The sequence below is a fragment of the Anopheles coluzzii genome, chromosome 3, assembly GCF_943734685.1.
Source record: "Anopheles coluzzii chromosome 3, AcolN3, whole genome shotgun sequence".
In the NCBI taxonomy this organism is placed as follows: domain Eukaryota; kingdom Metazoa; phylum Arthropoda; class Insecta; order Diptera; family Culicidae; genus Anopheles; species Anopheles coluzzii.
The window spans coordinates 24,516,223-24,531,566 of record NC_064671.1 but is presented as its reverse complement, the minus strand read 5'-3'; the positions used below and the strand labels follow the sequence as shown (position 1 = coordinate 24,531,566).

General features: G+C 50.0%; 6 protein-coding genes across 7 annotated transcripts; 3 read left to right on the top strand and 3 right to left on the bottom strand.

The window, feature by feature from the left end:
• Nucleotides 1-45: 45 nt before the first annotated feature.
• Nucleotides 46-1,364, top strand: LOC120956537 (replication factor C subunit 3). Its single transcript, XM_040378062.2, has 2 exons — nucleotides 46-746; nucleotides 816-1,364. The coding sequence occupies exons 1-2, from the start codon at nucleotides 156-158 to the stop codon at nucleotides 1,299-1,301; spliced, it is 1,077 nt and encodes a 358-aa protein (XP_040233996.2). The 5' UTR covers nucleotides 46-155; the 3' UTR covers nucleotides 1,302-1,364.
• LOC120956535 (U3 small nucleolar RNA-associated protein 18 homolog) lies at nucleotides 1,350-3,583 on the bottom strand. Its single transcript, XM_040378059.2, has one exon. It carries the CDS (start codon nucleotides 3,469-3,471, stop codon nucleotides 1,399-1,401), a length of 2,073 nt encoding a protein of 690 aa, XP_040233993.2. The 5' UTR covers nucleotides 3,472-3,583; the 3' UTR covers nucleotides 1,350-1,398.
• A 96-nt stretch (nucleotides 3,584-3,679) lies between these two features.
• Nucleotides 3,680-4,114, top strand: LOC120956538 (small integral membrane protein 4). Its single transcript, XM_040378063.2, has 2 exons — nucleotides 3,680-3,926; nucleotides 4,000-4,114. Exons 1-2 carry the CDS (start codon nucleotides 3,770-3,772, stop codon nucleotides 4,083-4,085), a joined length of 243 nt encoding a protein of 80 aa, XP_040233997.1. The 5' UTR covers nucleotides 3,680-3,769; the 3' UTR covers nucleotides 4,086-4,114.
• Nucleotides 4,115-4,143: 29 nt separating this feature from the next.
• Nucleotides 4,144-4,380, top strand: LOC120956539 (protein BRAWNIN). The gene has a single exon (XM_040378064.2). It carries the CDS (start codon nucleotides 4,144-4,146, stop codon nucleotides 4,339-4,341), a length of 198 nt encoding a protein of 65 aa, XP_040233998.2. The 3' UTR covers nucleotides 4,342-4,380.
• Nucleotides 4,369-6,943, bottom strand: LOC120956536 (coiled-coil domain-containing protein 93). Of its 2 annotated transcripts, XM_040378060.2 has the most exons (8): nucleotides 6,733-6,943; nucleotides 6,456-6,664; nucleotides 5,917-6,370; nucleotides 5,770-5,808; nucleotides 5,391-5,698; nucleotides 5,210-5,323; nucleotides 4,943-5,148; nucleotides 4,369-4,880 (listed from the first exon to the last, which is right to left on the bottom strand). In XM_040378060.2, exons 1-8 carry the CDS (start codon nucleotides 6,814-6,816, stop codon nucleotides 4,483-4,485), a joined length of 1,812 nt encoding a protein of 603 aa, XP_040233994.2. In that variant the 5' UTR covers nucleotides 6,817-6,943; the 3' UTR covers nucleotides 4,369-4,482. The 2 variants fall into 2 exon arrangements, with proteins under 2 accessions (XP_040233994.2, XP_040233995.2); XM_040378061.2 differs by lacking the exon at nucleotides 5,770-5,808.
• Nucleotides 6,944-7,207: 264 nt separating this feature from the next.
• LOC120957062 (VWFA and cache domain-containing protein CG16868) lies at nucleotides 7,208-15,007 on the bottom strand. The gene is made up of 4 exons (XM_040379006.2): nucleotides 14,032-15,007; nucleotides 11,036-13,966; nucleotides 9,670-9,946; nucleotides 7,208-9,597 (listed from the first exon to the last, which is right to left on the bottom strand). The coding sequence occupies exons 1-4, from the start codon at nucleotides 14,431-14,433 to the stop codon at nucleotides 8,633-8,635; spliced, it is 4,575 nt and encodes a 1,524-aa protein (XP_040234940.2). The 5' UTR covers nucleotides 14,434-15,007; the 3' UTR covers nucleotides 7,208-8,632.
• Between the last annotated feature and the right edge of the window lie 337 nt (nucleotides 15,008-15,344).

Genomic DNA, 15,344 nt, shown 5'->3' with positions numbered 1-15,344 from the left:
AAAGGGAGCGCAGCTGCTGTCATTGTGGAGCTGTCAAAAAAACACAAATTCGCGCCATTCAAACGGAGTCCACACAACATAGCACCAAACGAAACACAAGCTCAACTAAAAACCATCTCAAAACAGTGTCGTTTTTTAACATTTAAGCCCTCAAAATGTCGCTCTGGGTTGACCGCTACCGGCCGCGGGAACTGGCGAAGCTGGACTATCACAAACCGCAAGCAAGCCAGCTAATAAATCTGTGCTCGCAGGGCGACTTTCCGCACCTGATGTTCTACGGTCCGTCCGGGGCGGGCAAGAAAACGCGCATCATCTGCCTGCTGCGCGAGCTGTACGGCCCGGGCGTCGAGCGGCTCCGCAATGAGGTGATGAACTTTACCACACCGTCGAACAAAAAGATCGAAATCATGACCGTCAGCAGCAACTATCACATCGAGGTGAATCCGTCCGACGTCGGCATCTACGATCGGGTCGTCATCACGGACATGATCAAACAGATTGCCCAAACGCAGCAAATCGATCCGTCGGGGCAGCGGGAGTTCAAAACGATCGTACTGTCGGAGGTGGACGAGCTGACGAAGGACGCACAGCATGCGCTGCGTCGCACGATGGAAAAGTATGTGGCCACGTGCCGGTTGATCCTGTGCGTAAACTCCACGTCGCGCATCATTCCGGCGGTTAAGAGCCGTTGCCTCGGGATTCGCGTTTCGGCACCGACGGAGGATGAGATTGTGTCCATCATGAATGTAAGTGGCAGTAGTGTACATAAGCCTTCCATTATGAATGTACTAACTTAATTTTTTGTTCTATTTTAGTCAATCTGCAAAAAGGAGAACCTTCACATTCCGCCCGAGCTAGCGGCCCGGATTGCGCAAAAGTCAGAGCGGAACCTACGTCGCGCCATACTCACACTGGAAGCGTGCAAGGTGATGCAGTACCCGTTCACCGCCAACCAGGAAATACCGGACATGGACTGGCAGACGTACCTGAAGGAAACGGCCAACATGATCGTGCAGGAGCAAACGCCCCAGCGCATGGAGGTGGTGCGCGAACGTCTGTACGAGCTGCTGTCGCAGGGCATTCCGCCGGACATCATCTTCAAGGGTTTGGTACAGATACTCGTAAAGAACTGCGACATGAGCCTGAAGACGCAGACGCTCAGCTTCGCCGGCCTGTACGACCATCGGATGCAGCGGGGCAGCAAGCACATTTTCCACCTGGAAGCGTTCGTGGCGCAGTTTATGGCGCTGTACAAGAAATTCCTCAACCAAGTGTCGGTAATGGATATGGATGATTTTTGAGTAAAAATAAGCTCCAATTTGTAATTAAAAAACAGTAAACCATGCATCTTTTACACATGTAAACAGTTGTCGTGCCATTAGCTTTATTGACCGATACTCAATAGTTAGGGTAATGCTTCACTCTGAACAGCAGCACAGTGCTTTGCTTCGTGCCCAGCGCTAAATATCCTCCCGAGGGAGAAAATTCGGCCGCACTCACGTGCCCCAGATGCGTCATGTGCAGTGGGAAGTTGCGGAACACCGTTCTGCTCCTGACGTGAATCAGCCTGACCGCATTCTTCACGGTCGATGACGCGATCACCAGCAACTCCGAGGTCGCATTGAACGCGAGCGAATCGATGTACGTGGTCAAATTGTTGAACGTCTTCACCGGTACCGGTTGCTTCTCCGTCAGTGTAACCTCCAGCGTGTACAGATTAACAATCCCCTGTCGACTGCCGGTCGCCACAAACTGCCCATTCGGGCAGATCGCTATACACGACCCATTAACGCACCCTTCGTCCTGGAACACGTTCACTATCCGCTTCTGCTCCAGGCTGAACACGCTCACCTCCGTATCGTTGCTGTGGCACAGCAGGTACCGCGAGTCGGGCGTAAACGCCAACGACTGGCACGTGTAGCGCAGCTGGATCGTTTGCAGCACATCCTTCGTTCTCGCGTCCATCAGATGCACCTCGCCACATTCGCCGACGGACGCCAGGTACTTGCCGCAGCGCGAAATGCGAAAGTTCTTCATCTGCCACGTGTCGCGCTCGGGTATTTTCAGCGTATCGCTCTGACCGCTGAGCAGGTTGTACACGTGGAAGAACTTCCGATAGCTGCCGAAGATCGCCTCGTTCCCGTCCGGCGACAGCCGGCTGCAGCTGATCCGCACCTTCTGCAGCCAGAGCGTGTGCAGCTTCTCGTTGCGCACGCCATCCACTGCGACGATCGACACCAGGCCCCGGTTCCCCGTCATCATCGCCACCATCGAGGTCGGATGGAAGTTGATGCAGGAGATTTTGCCTTCGATCTTCGTTTCGCGGTTCAGATTTTTCAGCTTCTTCAGCTCGATCATACCCTTGGGCAGGCCCTGGGACGCCCCGGCACCCTTCACGACGTGCCCGACCGTCTGCAGCATCTCCTCGTCGGAATCGGGCTCGCGGACGCGATCCAGATCGGCCCACTTTGGTTGACCCACGATCTGCTCGAACTGCTTACGCCGGCGCTCCTTGGTCAGCTGTTCCGGCAGCTCGTCGTAGGTGAACTTGTTGCGCTTCATGTTGACCGTATCTTCCTCATCGTCGTCGTCTGAATCGTGCCAGACGGCGCGCCGTTTTTTGGGCGTTTGCTTTGCTTGCTTCTTCTTTCCGCCCTGTGCCGGGTCGCTTTTGTTGCTTTTCTTTTCCGATTTAGTTAAGTTCGATACGAGCTCATCCTTGCCACCGAATACAAGCGACATCAGCTCTTTTTCCTGTTTCGAACCGGGCTGGTCTATGGCGGAAGCTTTAGCTTTCTTTTTCGATACTTTCGATTTAATTTTGCCAGAGCGAACCGAAACCTTTTCTTCCTTTGCTTTCTTCACAGTGCGTTCCTGTGACTTTCCTGCCGCCTTTTTGTCCGAGCCTTGGCCCTTAATATTTTCCTTTTTCTTTTTGTCTTTTTTCTGTTTCTTGCCGGCAGTGGCCGGCTTCTCCTCCTCCTGCTCATCCTTGATCTCGTTCGATTCATCCTGCGGCAGTTCGGAATCACTCTCTGTTACGGGTTCAGATTTTACGGAACCAACTTCATCTTCACTTTCATCCTCCGACTTAATCGACACATCATCCTCGTCATCCGATTCATCCCCACGATCGTTCGCTTCCCTCATGGAAGACTTTAGAGCGCTGAGGTAGTTGGAAATGAGTAAATCCTTCTCCGCGTCACCAGCATCGTCGTCCTCGTCGTTTTCTGTTTCCGGTTCCGATTTTATCGACACATCCGAATCTGGAAGCTCAGTATGGGGAAGCCTCAATGATTCCCCGGCGGTCTCTTCATCATCGTCACTTTCCGAGTTGATTGATGCCGCTTCATCCTCCTCGGATGGCACATCGTCCGCGTTGGACGCTTTCACAACGGTCACCGTTTTCCGCACCTCACTGACTTGGCTGGTAACAAGATGATCCAAATCATCGTCGCTTTCCATCGTCATTTTGCCGGGTTCTGGCCGAAAAATGAAATAGAAACAGAAATTGTCCCGAACGCACCACAAAACACGTGAAAAATAATCGCTCCGGGCTAGCTGTCACATTTGACGTGTGAATGTTGTTGTTAGTTGTGCCCCTTCGGGAACGGAGCCATCACATGCGATCCCTTCAGATACGTGTATTCGCCGTCAAACGTACCAGCCGAACGTCAACAACAGCGAATTATGTAAAAAGTGCACTTGCTACCCAAAAATAACTCTCGCGTTGCAATCGATGTAGAATTTAGGCATTGGCTTAGTTTCAATGATTATTCGCAAGAGCAAAACGCTAAAAGAGCTATTGGATCGATGGCCCGGTAAGCGAACGCTGGGCATCTATCGGTTCCTGCCCATCTTCTTCGGACTCGGAGCGGCGTTGGAGTTTTCCATGATCCACTGGCGTGTAGGGGAGACCAACTTTTGTAAGCAATCTGCAGTGAAACAGTTCGGTACTTTGTCTGCTAAAGCACCTTTACCCCATTTTATGCATTTCAGATAATACGTTCAAAAAGCGCCAGGCAAAGGAAATTGTGGAGGAAAAGTTACGCCTCCATCAGCTGGAACCAATTCCGCGCGGCTAAGCCACTGTGCACCACATTGTGAAATAAAGTCGAAAACAGTCGAAAAAAACGGATAACAATGCCGGCCGGTGTTCCTATGCGACAGTATCTGTCCTTCATGGCAGCCGCCCTGCTGTCCATGTTTGTCGGATCGCAAGTAGTGCACACGTACTATCACCCGCTACGAGACCTTAACTACTACGTCGAGCGAGAAATCAAGATGCAACGGTTACGCGAAGTGGCACAGCCACCGGAAAACTCAGCTCAGGGAAGCTAAATAAAAGCCTGAAGTTGAACTAGTTGATAAATCTGTTAATCGTGAAGTAGTAATTGAGTATATATTCAGTTCCCCATCGTAAGCGCACTACGTACCGGCGGAATGCAATAAATGGTTTTGTTCGGTTGGAATCCCCCATCCCTATTGCTGCTGCTGCTGCTGGGTGGATGCTTTCAGCGCTTTGAGGTGCTGCATAAGTGCCTCGTTTCGTTGGCATTCCATCGTGAGCTGCTTGACCGTGGTTGCGTACTTGCGCTGCTGCTCCATCAGACACACCAGCTGACCGTTCAGTCCGTCCCGTTTCGCTCTCTCGTCGTCACACTTTTTCTTCAGCTTCGCTTTCGTCGCCCGAATGCCTTCCACGATCGTTTCAAACTGCTGCACGAATTGTTCGCGCGAGTGTGGCGTCTGCATGGCGTTGGCGTAGTTATCGTAGATCGAGTTCAGCAGCGACAGTTCCTTCTCCAGATACAGCTTCGTGTCGTCCAGCGTGTTGTACAGTGTGTAGAATTGTTTCGTTTCACGATGCTTTGCACTAACTGTGAAAGAAGAATGTGGCCATTTAAACAATGGACAGACAATTGAGAGAAATTATCTATACCTTGATTGTATAGCTCAAGGAATCTTCGCTGATATTGCGCCAACTCGGTACGATCCGGTACGGTGTCCAGCTGGCGTTTGATAGCCACATAGGAACGGTTCTTTTTGGCAAGCTGCAGCCGAAGCGACTTCAAGCGCTCCAGCTCCATGTCGAGCTGTCTCTGCAGCTCCAGCATATCCTCATCGGGGGTTGATGTTTCCGCTTTGCTGAAAAAATTGTAGGAAATTACTAAGTTACCATACCAAGTTATGTCTTAATCATCCATACTCAATTTTCTGCTGCAACTCTGCCAACTCTTTTTTGCAATTTTCTTTAAACTGTGTTTCCTGCTTCTTCATGCGCTCATTCTTCAGCACCAGCTCTTTGACGTGGTCAAGAATTCTGTAACACAAAAGAGCATTGTAATGCAGCTGATCAAAAACGAAATTCGTCAACAATTAATGCATACTTTTGATTAGCTTCCGTAATTTCCAGATTGTCGAGATTTCTAATTTCCTCCTCGAGGGCTTCCTTTTGATTGCCGGCATCCTTCAGCTGCTGTTCCTCTTCCTGTACCGTCGTTTTTAGCTGCTCACACTCGCTTAATGCGAGCTCAAGCTTTTTCTCCAGCGCAAGCTTCAGCGCCAACTGAGCTTTGATGCGATTTCGTTCCGATACTTGCTCGATAGCTTCGCCGGAAAGGGTTTGCTTCATGTCGTCGTATGTTTTGGCCAACGTGGAACGGTCCGCTTCTGTGAGCTCCACCGAAATGTTGTGCTGAAAAAAGGTCCAAAAGTGTTAAAAAATATGAAAAATTCGTAACAAATTTATACAACGAAAAGATTTACCTCTTTTGCGATATTTTTAAACAAAACATCAAAATTAAGCTAAAAAAACAAAGCAAAAATGCATAAAAACAAAACAGAAATAAAGGAAAAAAGCAAAATAACAGATCGAATAAGTAAAAACCAATCCACTGCCAACTAGATTCATACCTCCTGTTCGGTAGACACTGATACGTCTTCCTCTCCTTCCTCCTCGTCCACGTCCAGGGCCTCCAGCACGTCTTCCAACGCTCCATCGGGTGTCTCCTGGTCCGCCACATCCTTCGGGCGCACCGGTATCCAACCGCCACCGGCTGCTTTACGCAGCTTAAACCCTCTTTTCGGCAGATACTTCGACTCGATGGCCTGCAGATTGGCCAGCTGCTTGGCGCGCAGCCGCTGCAGCTCCCGGTCCGATTCGAGGGTGCCGTGGTTCTGGAACTGGGTTGCCGCGAGCTTCCGCAGTGTGTCCGCCTTTTTGCTTCGATTTTCCACCGAACGCTTCACCAGCCACTGAACCACCGGGAAAATGTTGATAAAATCCAGCCCTTGTATTTGATGCGGCTCGATCAGGAACGGACACTTCATGCGGGGCAGCACGGCGACAATTTTCTCCGTCAAGGCACTGGCAAATTGGTGAGAAAAATAATCATTAGTAATAATATGCGGGTGGACACTTTTAATGGATGCGGATGCCGTGGCTGGCTTACATCTTCTGACCGATGGTAAGATTCTCGTGAAACAGCAGATCCACATTGACGTCATAGTCGCAGGCCTCGATGCACCAGGTCATGCCGCCCACTATCTTGTCGAAGGAGGACAGGCCCTGTATGTGGGCCCGGTAGTAGCCAGCACCGACGAGCGTATCGATGATATCCTGCTCCTTCCGCTTCTGCTCTTCGTCTTCCCGCCTTTCCACCTGATGGGACCGAAAGAAAGGAAAGTGACACAACCAGATCGCTTTGCTGGGGGGCTTCCCGCGCTTGCCTGAATTTCGTTCCCGTCCGCGTCGAACCGTGTCGCCAGCTTCACGTTCGGCAGATGCTTGGAAAAGATGTTCTTCGTTGCCATGGCGAAAGGGAAGATTTTACACACTTGAATCACGCAGAATCTTTTGCGCAAACGACGATAATAATCGGCATCCGATACGAGGCGCTGTGCCTGCTGTGGTTCACCGAACTGACAATGTAATCATCCCGTTCCCCCCGGTTCACAGTATCAACAAGACATTGCACTAATACCAGCGCAAACTATGACAGCTCGAAACATAAACAACAATACAATACAACACGAATGGTGCGTTGTTTTGTTTTTTTTTGTACCAATTTATTGGTGCAGTAAAATTTAAGATTCTAATTAAACATAAAAAAGAGTATAAAAACACAGTTTAAAATGGGGAAAAAATTAACACTTTTTTCGGACAAGTTATATTACACTGCAATAACAAGCTTCAATGGCGACATATGTTTAAATAAATTTATTTAGCAGTTGTCGTGTAAAGTTATTAATCATGTAAAAAAGAAACAACTTTACGTATAAGTTTACAAAATCTCTCCCGCACCAGCGGGTCTCCAAATCCAAATTCGCTAGAGGTATAATATATATATAAATATGTGTTCGCGCGCTCCTAATAGTAAGCCTTAAACAAAACTCACGAATCATTCGGAAAACACACGATCACATTTGTACATATACAGTAGTAAGTGTGTAAAGTTACAAAACCTAAAAAGAGCTGCACATCAAAACAGGAAGCACAATTGGATGGGTGGTGGCGACGTACAGTTGGCAGTTGGATATAGTTGTAACTGGGCCGATCTCTTTCCGGCGGTACGTTCTGGCCAAATTGATCGTGTTGGTTTGGTGCGATCGGTCGACAGCTAACTTAGGTGTTTATTCTAATTAAAACAAAAACACTGACGAATGCGACCACGTTTAAGCAAGCGTGTGCAAACAACCGTGATGGTCGGGACGAATTTTCATTCCTGTGTTGGGCTCTGTTAGGCCGGCCTAAGCGAATGATATGTTAAGTGCATCGTGAATCGATTGGTGGTGGTCAAACATTAGCTACCGACGATTGCGTTAAAATAAACGAACAGCAAGCTTGAGCCTTTCCCTATCACTTTTACTGAGAGCAATAGGAATAGAGGGGATATAGTTGATAGGGCCACTAATTTTACGACCGGTGTACGGTTCCTAGCAATAAGATATTAGCTGTATTAGTTGTCCGCACTGATATTCGTCAAGCAGGTGTGTTATGTGTTTGATTTTTTTCTTTTTCAATACGCTCTTATAACCATCATCTTAAACTCTAACTTAAACAAATACAAAAATACACTGTAAAGGCAAGCGTCTCTCTTAGTTTGGGGCGAGGGCAAAAACTCTGCTCGCTCGCAGTGTCGTGTGTAGAAGAGTACTACTTTTTGTTGGCAGCTATATATATATATAAATTGATTTCGGCACATTTCCTGCTCACGGAAGCATTTCCCTCCCCGTTGAAAAGGTAATCTCAGTCTCTTGGGTAAAGCGACGGGTTATGGTTAAGACTTATTATGATCGATGATCGATGTTTGTCAGGAGGGGGGATAAGATTTAAATGATAACTTTATAATAGCACTGTAGCGATGAGGTTGCCACCGGGGTTCTTGGAATGAAGTACTACTGAGAGGAATTGAACTGTTGCGGGTTAAGCTATTGACAACCTTAGCCATACGGTAATACAACTAAACTGGTGAGAGGAATGCCGACAAACTATAAAATGGACTAAACGCATCCGTCATTATAAACAGCGGATGCAGAAATCTGTATCGTGTGGCATAAATGTAAAGGTTACAAAAGGTACCTTTTTTTCCTTGTTGCTTTCTCCTCTCCGCTCTAGAGCGCTTTCAACCTAAGAAATTTCCATATTTCGATGGACGGTTACTGGGACGAGAATGTGATGCCCACTGGTCGTGCCGGAGATGGGCGATCCGGGGGGCAGTATGGTCGTTGCTCCCATCACTCCCGTTCTCGAGATGGACGTCGGGGACGGTAGCAGCGTTTGCATCGGATTCGGATCCGCAAACCGATCGATCGCCGTGCCGATCATTTTCGATTCGTTGAGCATCGGCGGCTTGGAGAGAAAGGAACTGCCCGGACCGCCGGTATGGTTGCTGTACGGGCTCGAAACGGACGTGCTGATCGATGCACTGTCCGACATCGAGAGCCGTTTGCCGCCCGAACCGGCCCCGTGCGCACCACCACCACCACCGTGCGCGGTCGCTATTCCCTGCGGATCCACATTGGACAGGCACAGGTGTTCCGATTCCTCGTGGTGCGTCATGGTGGAGTACCCATGATCGGACGAGCCTCCACCACCACCCCCGTTCGGACGCCGATAGTCCGCCGACATCTGGTACGGGGAGGCCACATTCGGAATAATCATGTAGTTGGCGTTGTGCTGCCCGTTGAGCAGCAGATTTTGCTTCGCATTGGTACGGCTAATGTCGCAATCGTCGGACGGGCTGCCATCGTCGAGATCGAAACGGGACAGCGGTAGCCCGTGGCAGTGATCCGCGACCAGATCGTCGTACAAATGCTCCGACGCTCCACTTTGATCGGCATTCTGGCGGAAGCAGTACATCGCAAAACCGACCACAAGACAGAGCGCCAGTATGGCACCAGCAACCGGTCCAATCGAGCTGTACGCGGGTGGCAAAATGGACTCCATGTTGTTGCCGGTGTAAGCGGCATCACCGTACGGTGTGGGCGCTCCAAACACCCCGTTAAAGCAGGCCAACTGGGCGGTACAGAACGGTGTGTTGAGTCGATTTTCACCATCCACATCCACCTGGCACCATTCACAGCCGACCAATCCTGTGCAAAAAAGGGAAGATATGAACAGTAAGTATCTTCTTTTTGTTGAACATTCTTTGCTGTCACACTTACCCATACACTCGCTCTGCGTCTGGTAATCCTCACAATTAATGTTGGTGCAGCTCTTCAGCTCGTAATCCGCCTCATAGTTGATGGCGTTCATCGAAATAAGCTCCTCGGGCAGTGGGGAGCAGAGTGGCACCGGAAAGCTTCCTGCCGTTTTGGAACGCTTGGGTACCATCGTACAGCCACCGTCCTGCTCCGATACACCGTAGTCTAGTGGACATTCGCACGGACACTCACACTCCGTCTGTTCCATCCGATTGCAGTTCAGGCAGGAGTTGCCAACCTATAAAGAATATACAAGGAAATATGTAATTAAACTAATGTTGTGTAAATTTGATAGAAATCCATGAATCTGATTGAATCTCAAAAGATACACTATTCTTTAGGGATTCATGAATCTCAGGGGATTCATACATCTCCCAAGATTCATAGAGTTTGAGCTTCTCATTATTCTTCTTCTTGGCGTAGCAACCTATGTGGTCATGCCAGCCTAATAGTGGTGGGAGCTCGGAATCGGACCTACCCGATTCCGATTCCGTCTTCGGAATCAATTCCGGAGCCGATTCTTCTTCTTCTTCTTCTTTGGCTCAACAACCGTTGTCGGTCAAGGCCTGCCTGTACCACTTGTGGGCTTGGCTTTCAGTGACTAATTGATTTCCCCCCATAGCAGGATAGTCAGTCCTACGTATGGCAGCACGGTCCATTTGGGGATTGAACCCATGACGGGCATGTTGTTAAGTCGTACGAGTTGACGACTGTACTACGAGACCGGCCCAAAGCCGATTACGATGCTGAAATCGATTCTGATTCTGGAGTCGATTCCGGAGCCGATTCTATATTTGATTCCGGAACCGATTCCGGAGTTGACTCTGGAGACGATTCCCGAGTCGGCTGAGGAATCGATTCCGCGATCAGAATCGGCTCCGGAATCGGAATAGTCCTGGGAATCACAATTTAGCCCGATAACGGAATCATAATTGACTCCCGAATTAGAATTAGCTCCGGAATGTGAATTACAATATTTTGAAAATCATACATCTCTAAAGACTCATCCCTGGAGATATATGAATTTTAATGAATTAATGATTCTTTTAGTTTCATGAGTCGTTTAATTTCATGAATCTTTGAAGATTCATTTATCTTTTGGGATTCATGAATCTTTCGACATTCATGAATACTTGGAGTTTCATTCTTCCAAGTATCTTCGAGATTCATGAATCCTTGGAGATCCGTGAATCTTTGAAGAATTGATTCGAGATTCTCATCTGTCACCACTGAAGATTCATATAAATGAATCTCAACGAAAGATTCATGGAGCCCAACACTAAATTAAAAGAAAATAAAACACAAAGATTGATATCCCTCTACTTACCGTACTGCAAGGACAGAAGGCACCACCATCGTTCGTCGAGTTGACAATGCCGAGGAACATATTCGTGCCCGGAATGAGCGTTATCTGGTACTTTGTTTTCTCGCCGTACATCAGATTAGTGATGACGTCCGATGCCGAGAGGCTCATATTAAACTGATAGAACCGCTGTACCGTCCGATTGACATAGTTGTAGCACATCTTCTTCGTGACCAACTGCTTGTGGTTGAGAATGTCGTTCGCCACCTGCGACTCCTTGTGCGTGATGTGTTCCACGGGACGGCGCGCATTCCCGGGCCGCAGCGGCGGATCCGCAAGCATCGGATGCGCCACCAGATAGCCTCGATCGTCCATCAGGAAACACTTGATGTTATCCATACTGCAAACCGTCGCTGAGTCGAGCAACAGTTTGTAGAAGAACGCCTGCGTAAAGTCCATCGCTACAACGGCGATCGGTCGGTGCGGAGTGTTGCCGGACGAGGTGGTAGTACTAGCCGTTCGACCTTCGAATATGGCGTACGCCACACTCACGACGTAACCGGCCCCGCCCGCATCCAGGTACGGCTGGGTGAACACCAACCGTCCCGGGTACTCCATCGCTTTGACGAACCACGGGCGCTTGGTCGGTTCGAGATCGGTATCGAGCAAACCGCCCGGGAACGTCTGCAGCACACCGTTCACCGTCGCCGCATACCGTCGCACCACGTACCGGCTCAGATTGCTCTGCACGTGGTGCAGCTGATAGTCGAAGAGAATTTGCAGCAGCGCGAGCACATCACTGCGCACGTCCGGCTGCAGCCCCGGGTTGGCGAACAGCAGCTTGCCGTACGTGTCCCTTAGGTACGCCATAATGTTTTGAATGGTGCGCACGTTCACCTCTTCGCCCGCGCCGGCCTCACGGTTGTTGCGAATGTGCGTGAACGGCGACTGGAACGAGGAAGCGCTGAGGTAGAGTGTGCTAGCGTCCGCTACCGCCAGCTGCTTGACCAGCCTGCACAGCGATCCATCGCCACCGGACGGTAGCATTTCGACGGGCGGTCGCTGCAGCTGAGGTGGAAATATGTCGATACGATGGTACAGCAGTGTGGAGAGCAGATTTTTCGCGGTGACACTGCTAGCGGCGATAAAGTTGTACTCCACGCTATTCCTTCCGTCGGGCGTTTCTGCGCCCGGGTGTAGGTAGTGTATCGGTGCGTGCAGAATGCGGGAGGCGCCATCGACGGTCAGGGAGTTGTCCGGCTCCGCTACATCCAGCGTGCGCACGATGCACACGATGTACGAGTACACTCGCTTCCAGTAGTACATGGTCGTCCGGTTCGTGCCGTAGTGATTGATACGCAAGTTACCTTCCGGATCGGCCAGCATGCGCTTGAAGGCGGGTGCGAAATGTTCCTGCTCCAAGCGCGTGATGTTCGTGATGTAGAAGCTTCCCCGTGCCGCTAGTGGTCGCGGAAACGATGGATGCATAATCGTGTTGCCCTGCAGATCGATCAGGAAGGCGTACGAATCATCCTGCTGCCGGTAGTACGCCACGTGCTCGACCAGATCGCTCAGGTACAGATCCACCCCCACGAGTCCATGCGTTCCGGCGGGATAGCTTACCGTCACGAGGGTATCCTGCAGCGACGCGTCATAGTACGGCAAATGGATCCGCAAATGCTCCTCGATGAATCGGCCCGCACTGAGAAACGGTTCCATCAGCGCCACTATGAAACGCTGCGCATCGAACGAATGCTTCGATATCATGACCATCTTTCCCGCCGGATAGATTACCAGGGAAAGGTTGTAGCGGGCATAGTTTTGGGTGCTAATGTCAGCGATCAGCTGCTTCTCCTGTGCCACCTCCCGTTCGTCCAGCAATATCAAGCAGCTGTTGATGATGACCGGATACGGAAGGCGCGTTTGACCTTCGTGAATCGTTTGCAGGATGGCTTTCGGTGCCGCCGAGTTGGCCGGTAACAGCGCACGACCAAGGTACAGAAAAACGATCGGCACTTCATCATCATGCGTGCGGTAAATGTCCGAAAAGGCATCAAACGCGTACTGAAAGCCCGCGGCATGATCCGTCGTTTGTTTGGTACGATTCAACGAATCGATAAAATCCACCAGCCGATCCTTCTCGTCCATCGTTGCGCGCACAAACCGGTTCGCCGCGCGGCAGTCGAAAAAGTCGTCCGACGTGATGACGCGCTGCCCGACCGCTACCACCGCAACGCGATCGTTTTCGTTGAGCAGGTACAGCACAAACTTGCTGATGGCTTTCGCCACCTCGAGCTGATCGTACGTGATCGTGTTGCCGACGTCCAGCAGGATCAGCACGTGCTTGTTGCGCACCGCCGATAGGAACAGTGCCTTCAGCCGGCCATCACGGGGATAGTAGTGGCACTTGTACGCGCTGGCATGATCCAACGAGGACAGGTAGAACTGCTGCCGATAGCTCAGGTAATGCTCATCCAAGTGCGCACTGTGTTCGGCAAAGAGCTGCTGCAGGTTGGCGTTATTGTCGTCGATCGTTTGATCGGTGACACGGATCCTGGGACGATCGGAGTCTGCATTTGCCGGAAAGGCACTGAAGTCGAGGAACCCGGTAACGGCGCTGTTGTTAGCGCCCCCACCGCTTACCAAGATATCGCCGGAAGCAGAGTACGGACGGGTAAGGGACACGTTCGACTGCTTCGTGCTCTGGATGAAACTTTGCAGATCGAACGGTGCTTCGTCTTCCCACGGGTTGATGAGCTCACTGTACGGGCACGGGTTGAGAAGCGTGTTGTACTTGGCGCCGTACTTCGTGCCGGTAGTTTGGATGTACCGGCGCAGCTCTTCAATCACCGCGATGGTCTGGTTGAGCTTTCGTGTTAGCTTCAGAGCGATCCTCTCCAGCAGCTCTACATCGTTGTGTATCGTTGTGGTTATTTCCATGTTGTCGTACAGTTTCTAAAAGTAGGAAAAGAAATAATGAGAAAAATGCCAAAAAGGCCCATCTTTCCGGTGGGACTCACCTGCACATTCGTGACACTCAGCTCCCCATTTCGGATGTGATCGAAGGTGTTTTCGAGCGATTTCGCCAGCTCCTGGATCCCGTATTCCACGGGACCGGAGGCAGATGCTGTCGCCGCATTGCCGGTAACGGGCATCGAAGGTGTCACGGACGACGTAGACGGGGGTGACGATGATGTAGGAGAAGATATCACCGCCACCGAAGGCACTCGTTTGTTATCGGAACTTATCGGTACGCTTACACTTACATTGCTTATCAATGGAACTAGGCTATTTACAAAAATTGTGCTAGAGGACGCTAGCGCTCCCTGGCACCGTAGCGGAATTGGTCCCAGCAGCAGCACCACCACCACCAGCACCAACATTCCCAAATAATACTGGACGGTGTAGGAAAGTCGCTTCATCGTAGTAGCGGTGGTTTGGTTTTAACCCGAGGAGCAGTGGCTTTCTTTCGTGCCTCCGTACCACCCATACGGGTACGGGACAAACACACGCAGCACGATCTTCACGCACACGCACACACCCGCGCACACTCACACAGTCACACAGTAAACAATGTTGTCTTCCACGGGCATCAAATGGAAAGTTCTTCACACGGAATCTTTGGTGCAATCTGCTGCATTTCCGCTATCGACACATCGCGAACCGACTTTACGTGTAATGTCCGCACTGGGGATGAATTTGTCGCAATGTTGAGGCAGCAAGGGAAGCTGTTCCATACGATGATGGAATCTGGCAGTGTTTCCGCCGCTCCGTGTCACAGACCTAAGTTACGATGCTTGTGCGATGGACGCTTGGTTACATATTTTTCGCTGCAACACAACAAATGAAGGATTAACATCCTTCGTGCTGCAACTAGGAACGTATAGATGCAAGTTTTCGACAGTTCTTGGCACTAAATATCAAGCTTTGCTAAAATAAAAACAGAAAACTAATCTCAGCGCGAGGTGCTTTGCTTTGCTGCGAGCGCGTTTTGACAGGTGCGTGAAGGTAGCCCTTGGCTGTATCGCACGTGTCAGCGGAGCCGAACGGTGTGCGGGACGTAAACATAGCTGAACATTCGCGATGACGTTTTAGAGAGCTATTTTTCTTCATTTTAGTAGTTAATATTGTTAAAGTGAAAAGGTTAGCCTGAAAATTGTATTTGAAACAATTTAAGTGGAATTTTGAGGGATAGAACACTTCCAAGGGAGTTTGTTGATCAAGTTCGTATTGTTACTTTCCACTTGATCTAAATCACAGTTCACATAGCGTGTTGTTTTCATTTGGTTGGTGCGCTCTGGAGTCGGTCTAGGTTTATTGAATTGAGGTAAAT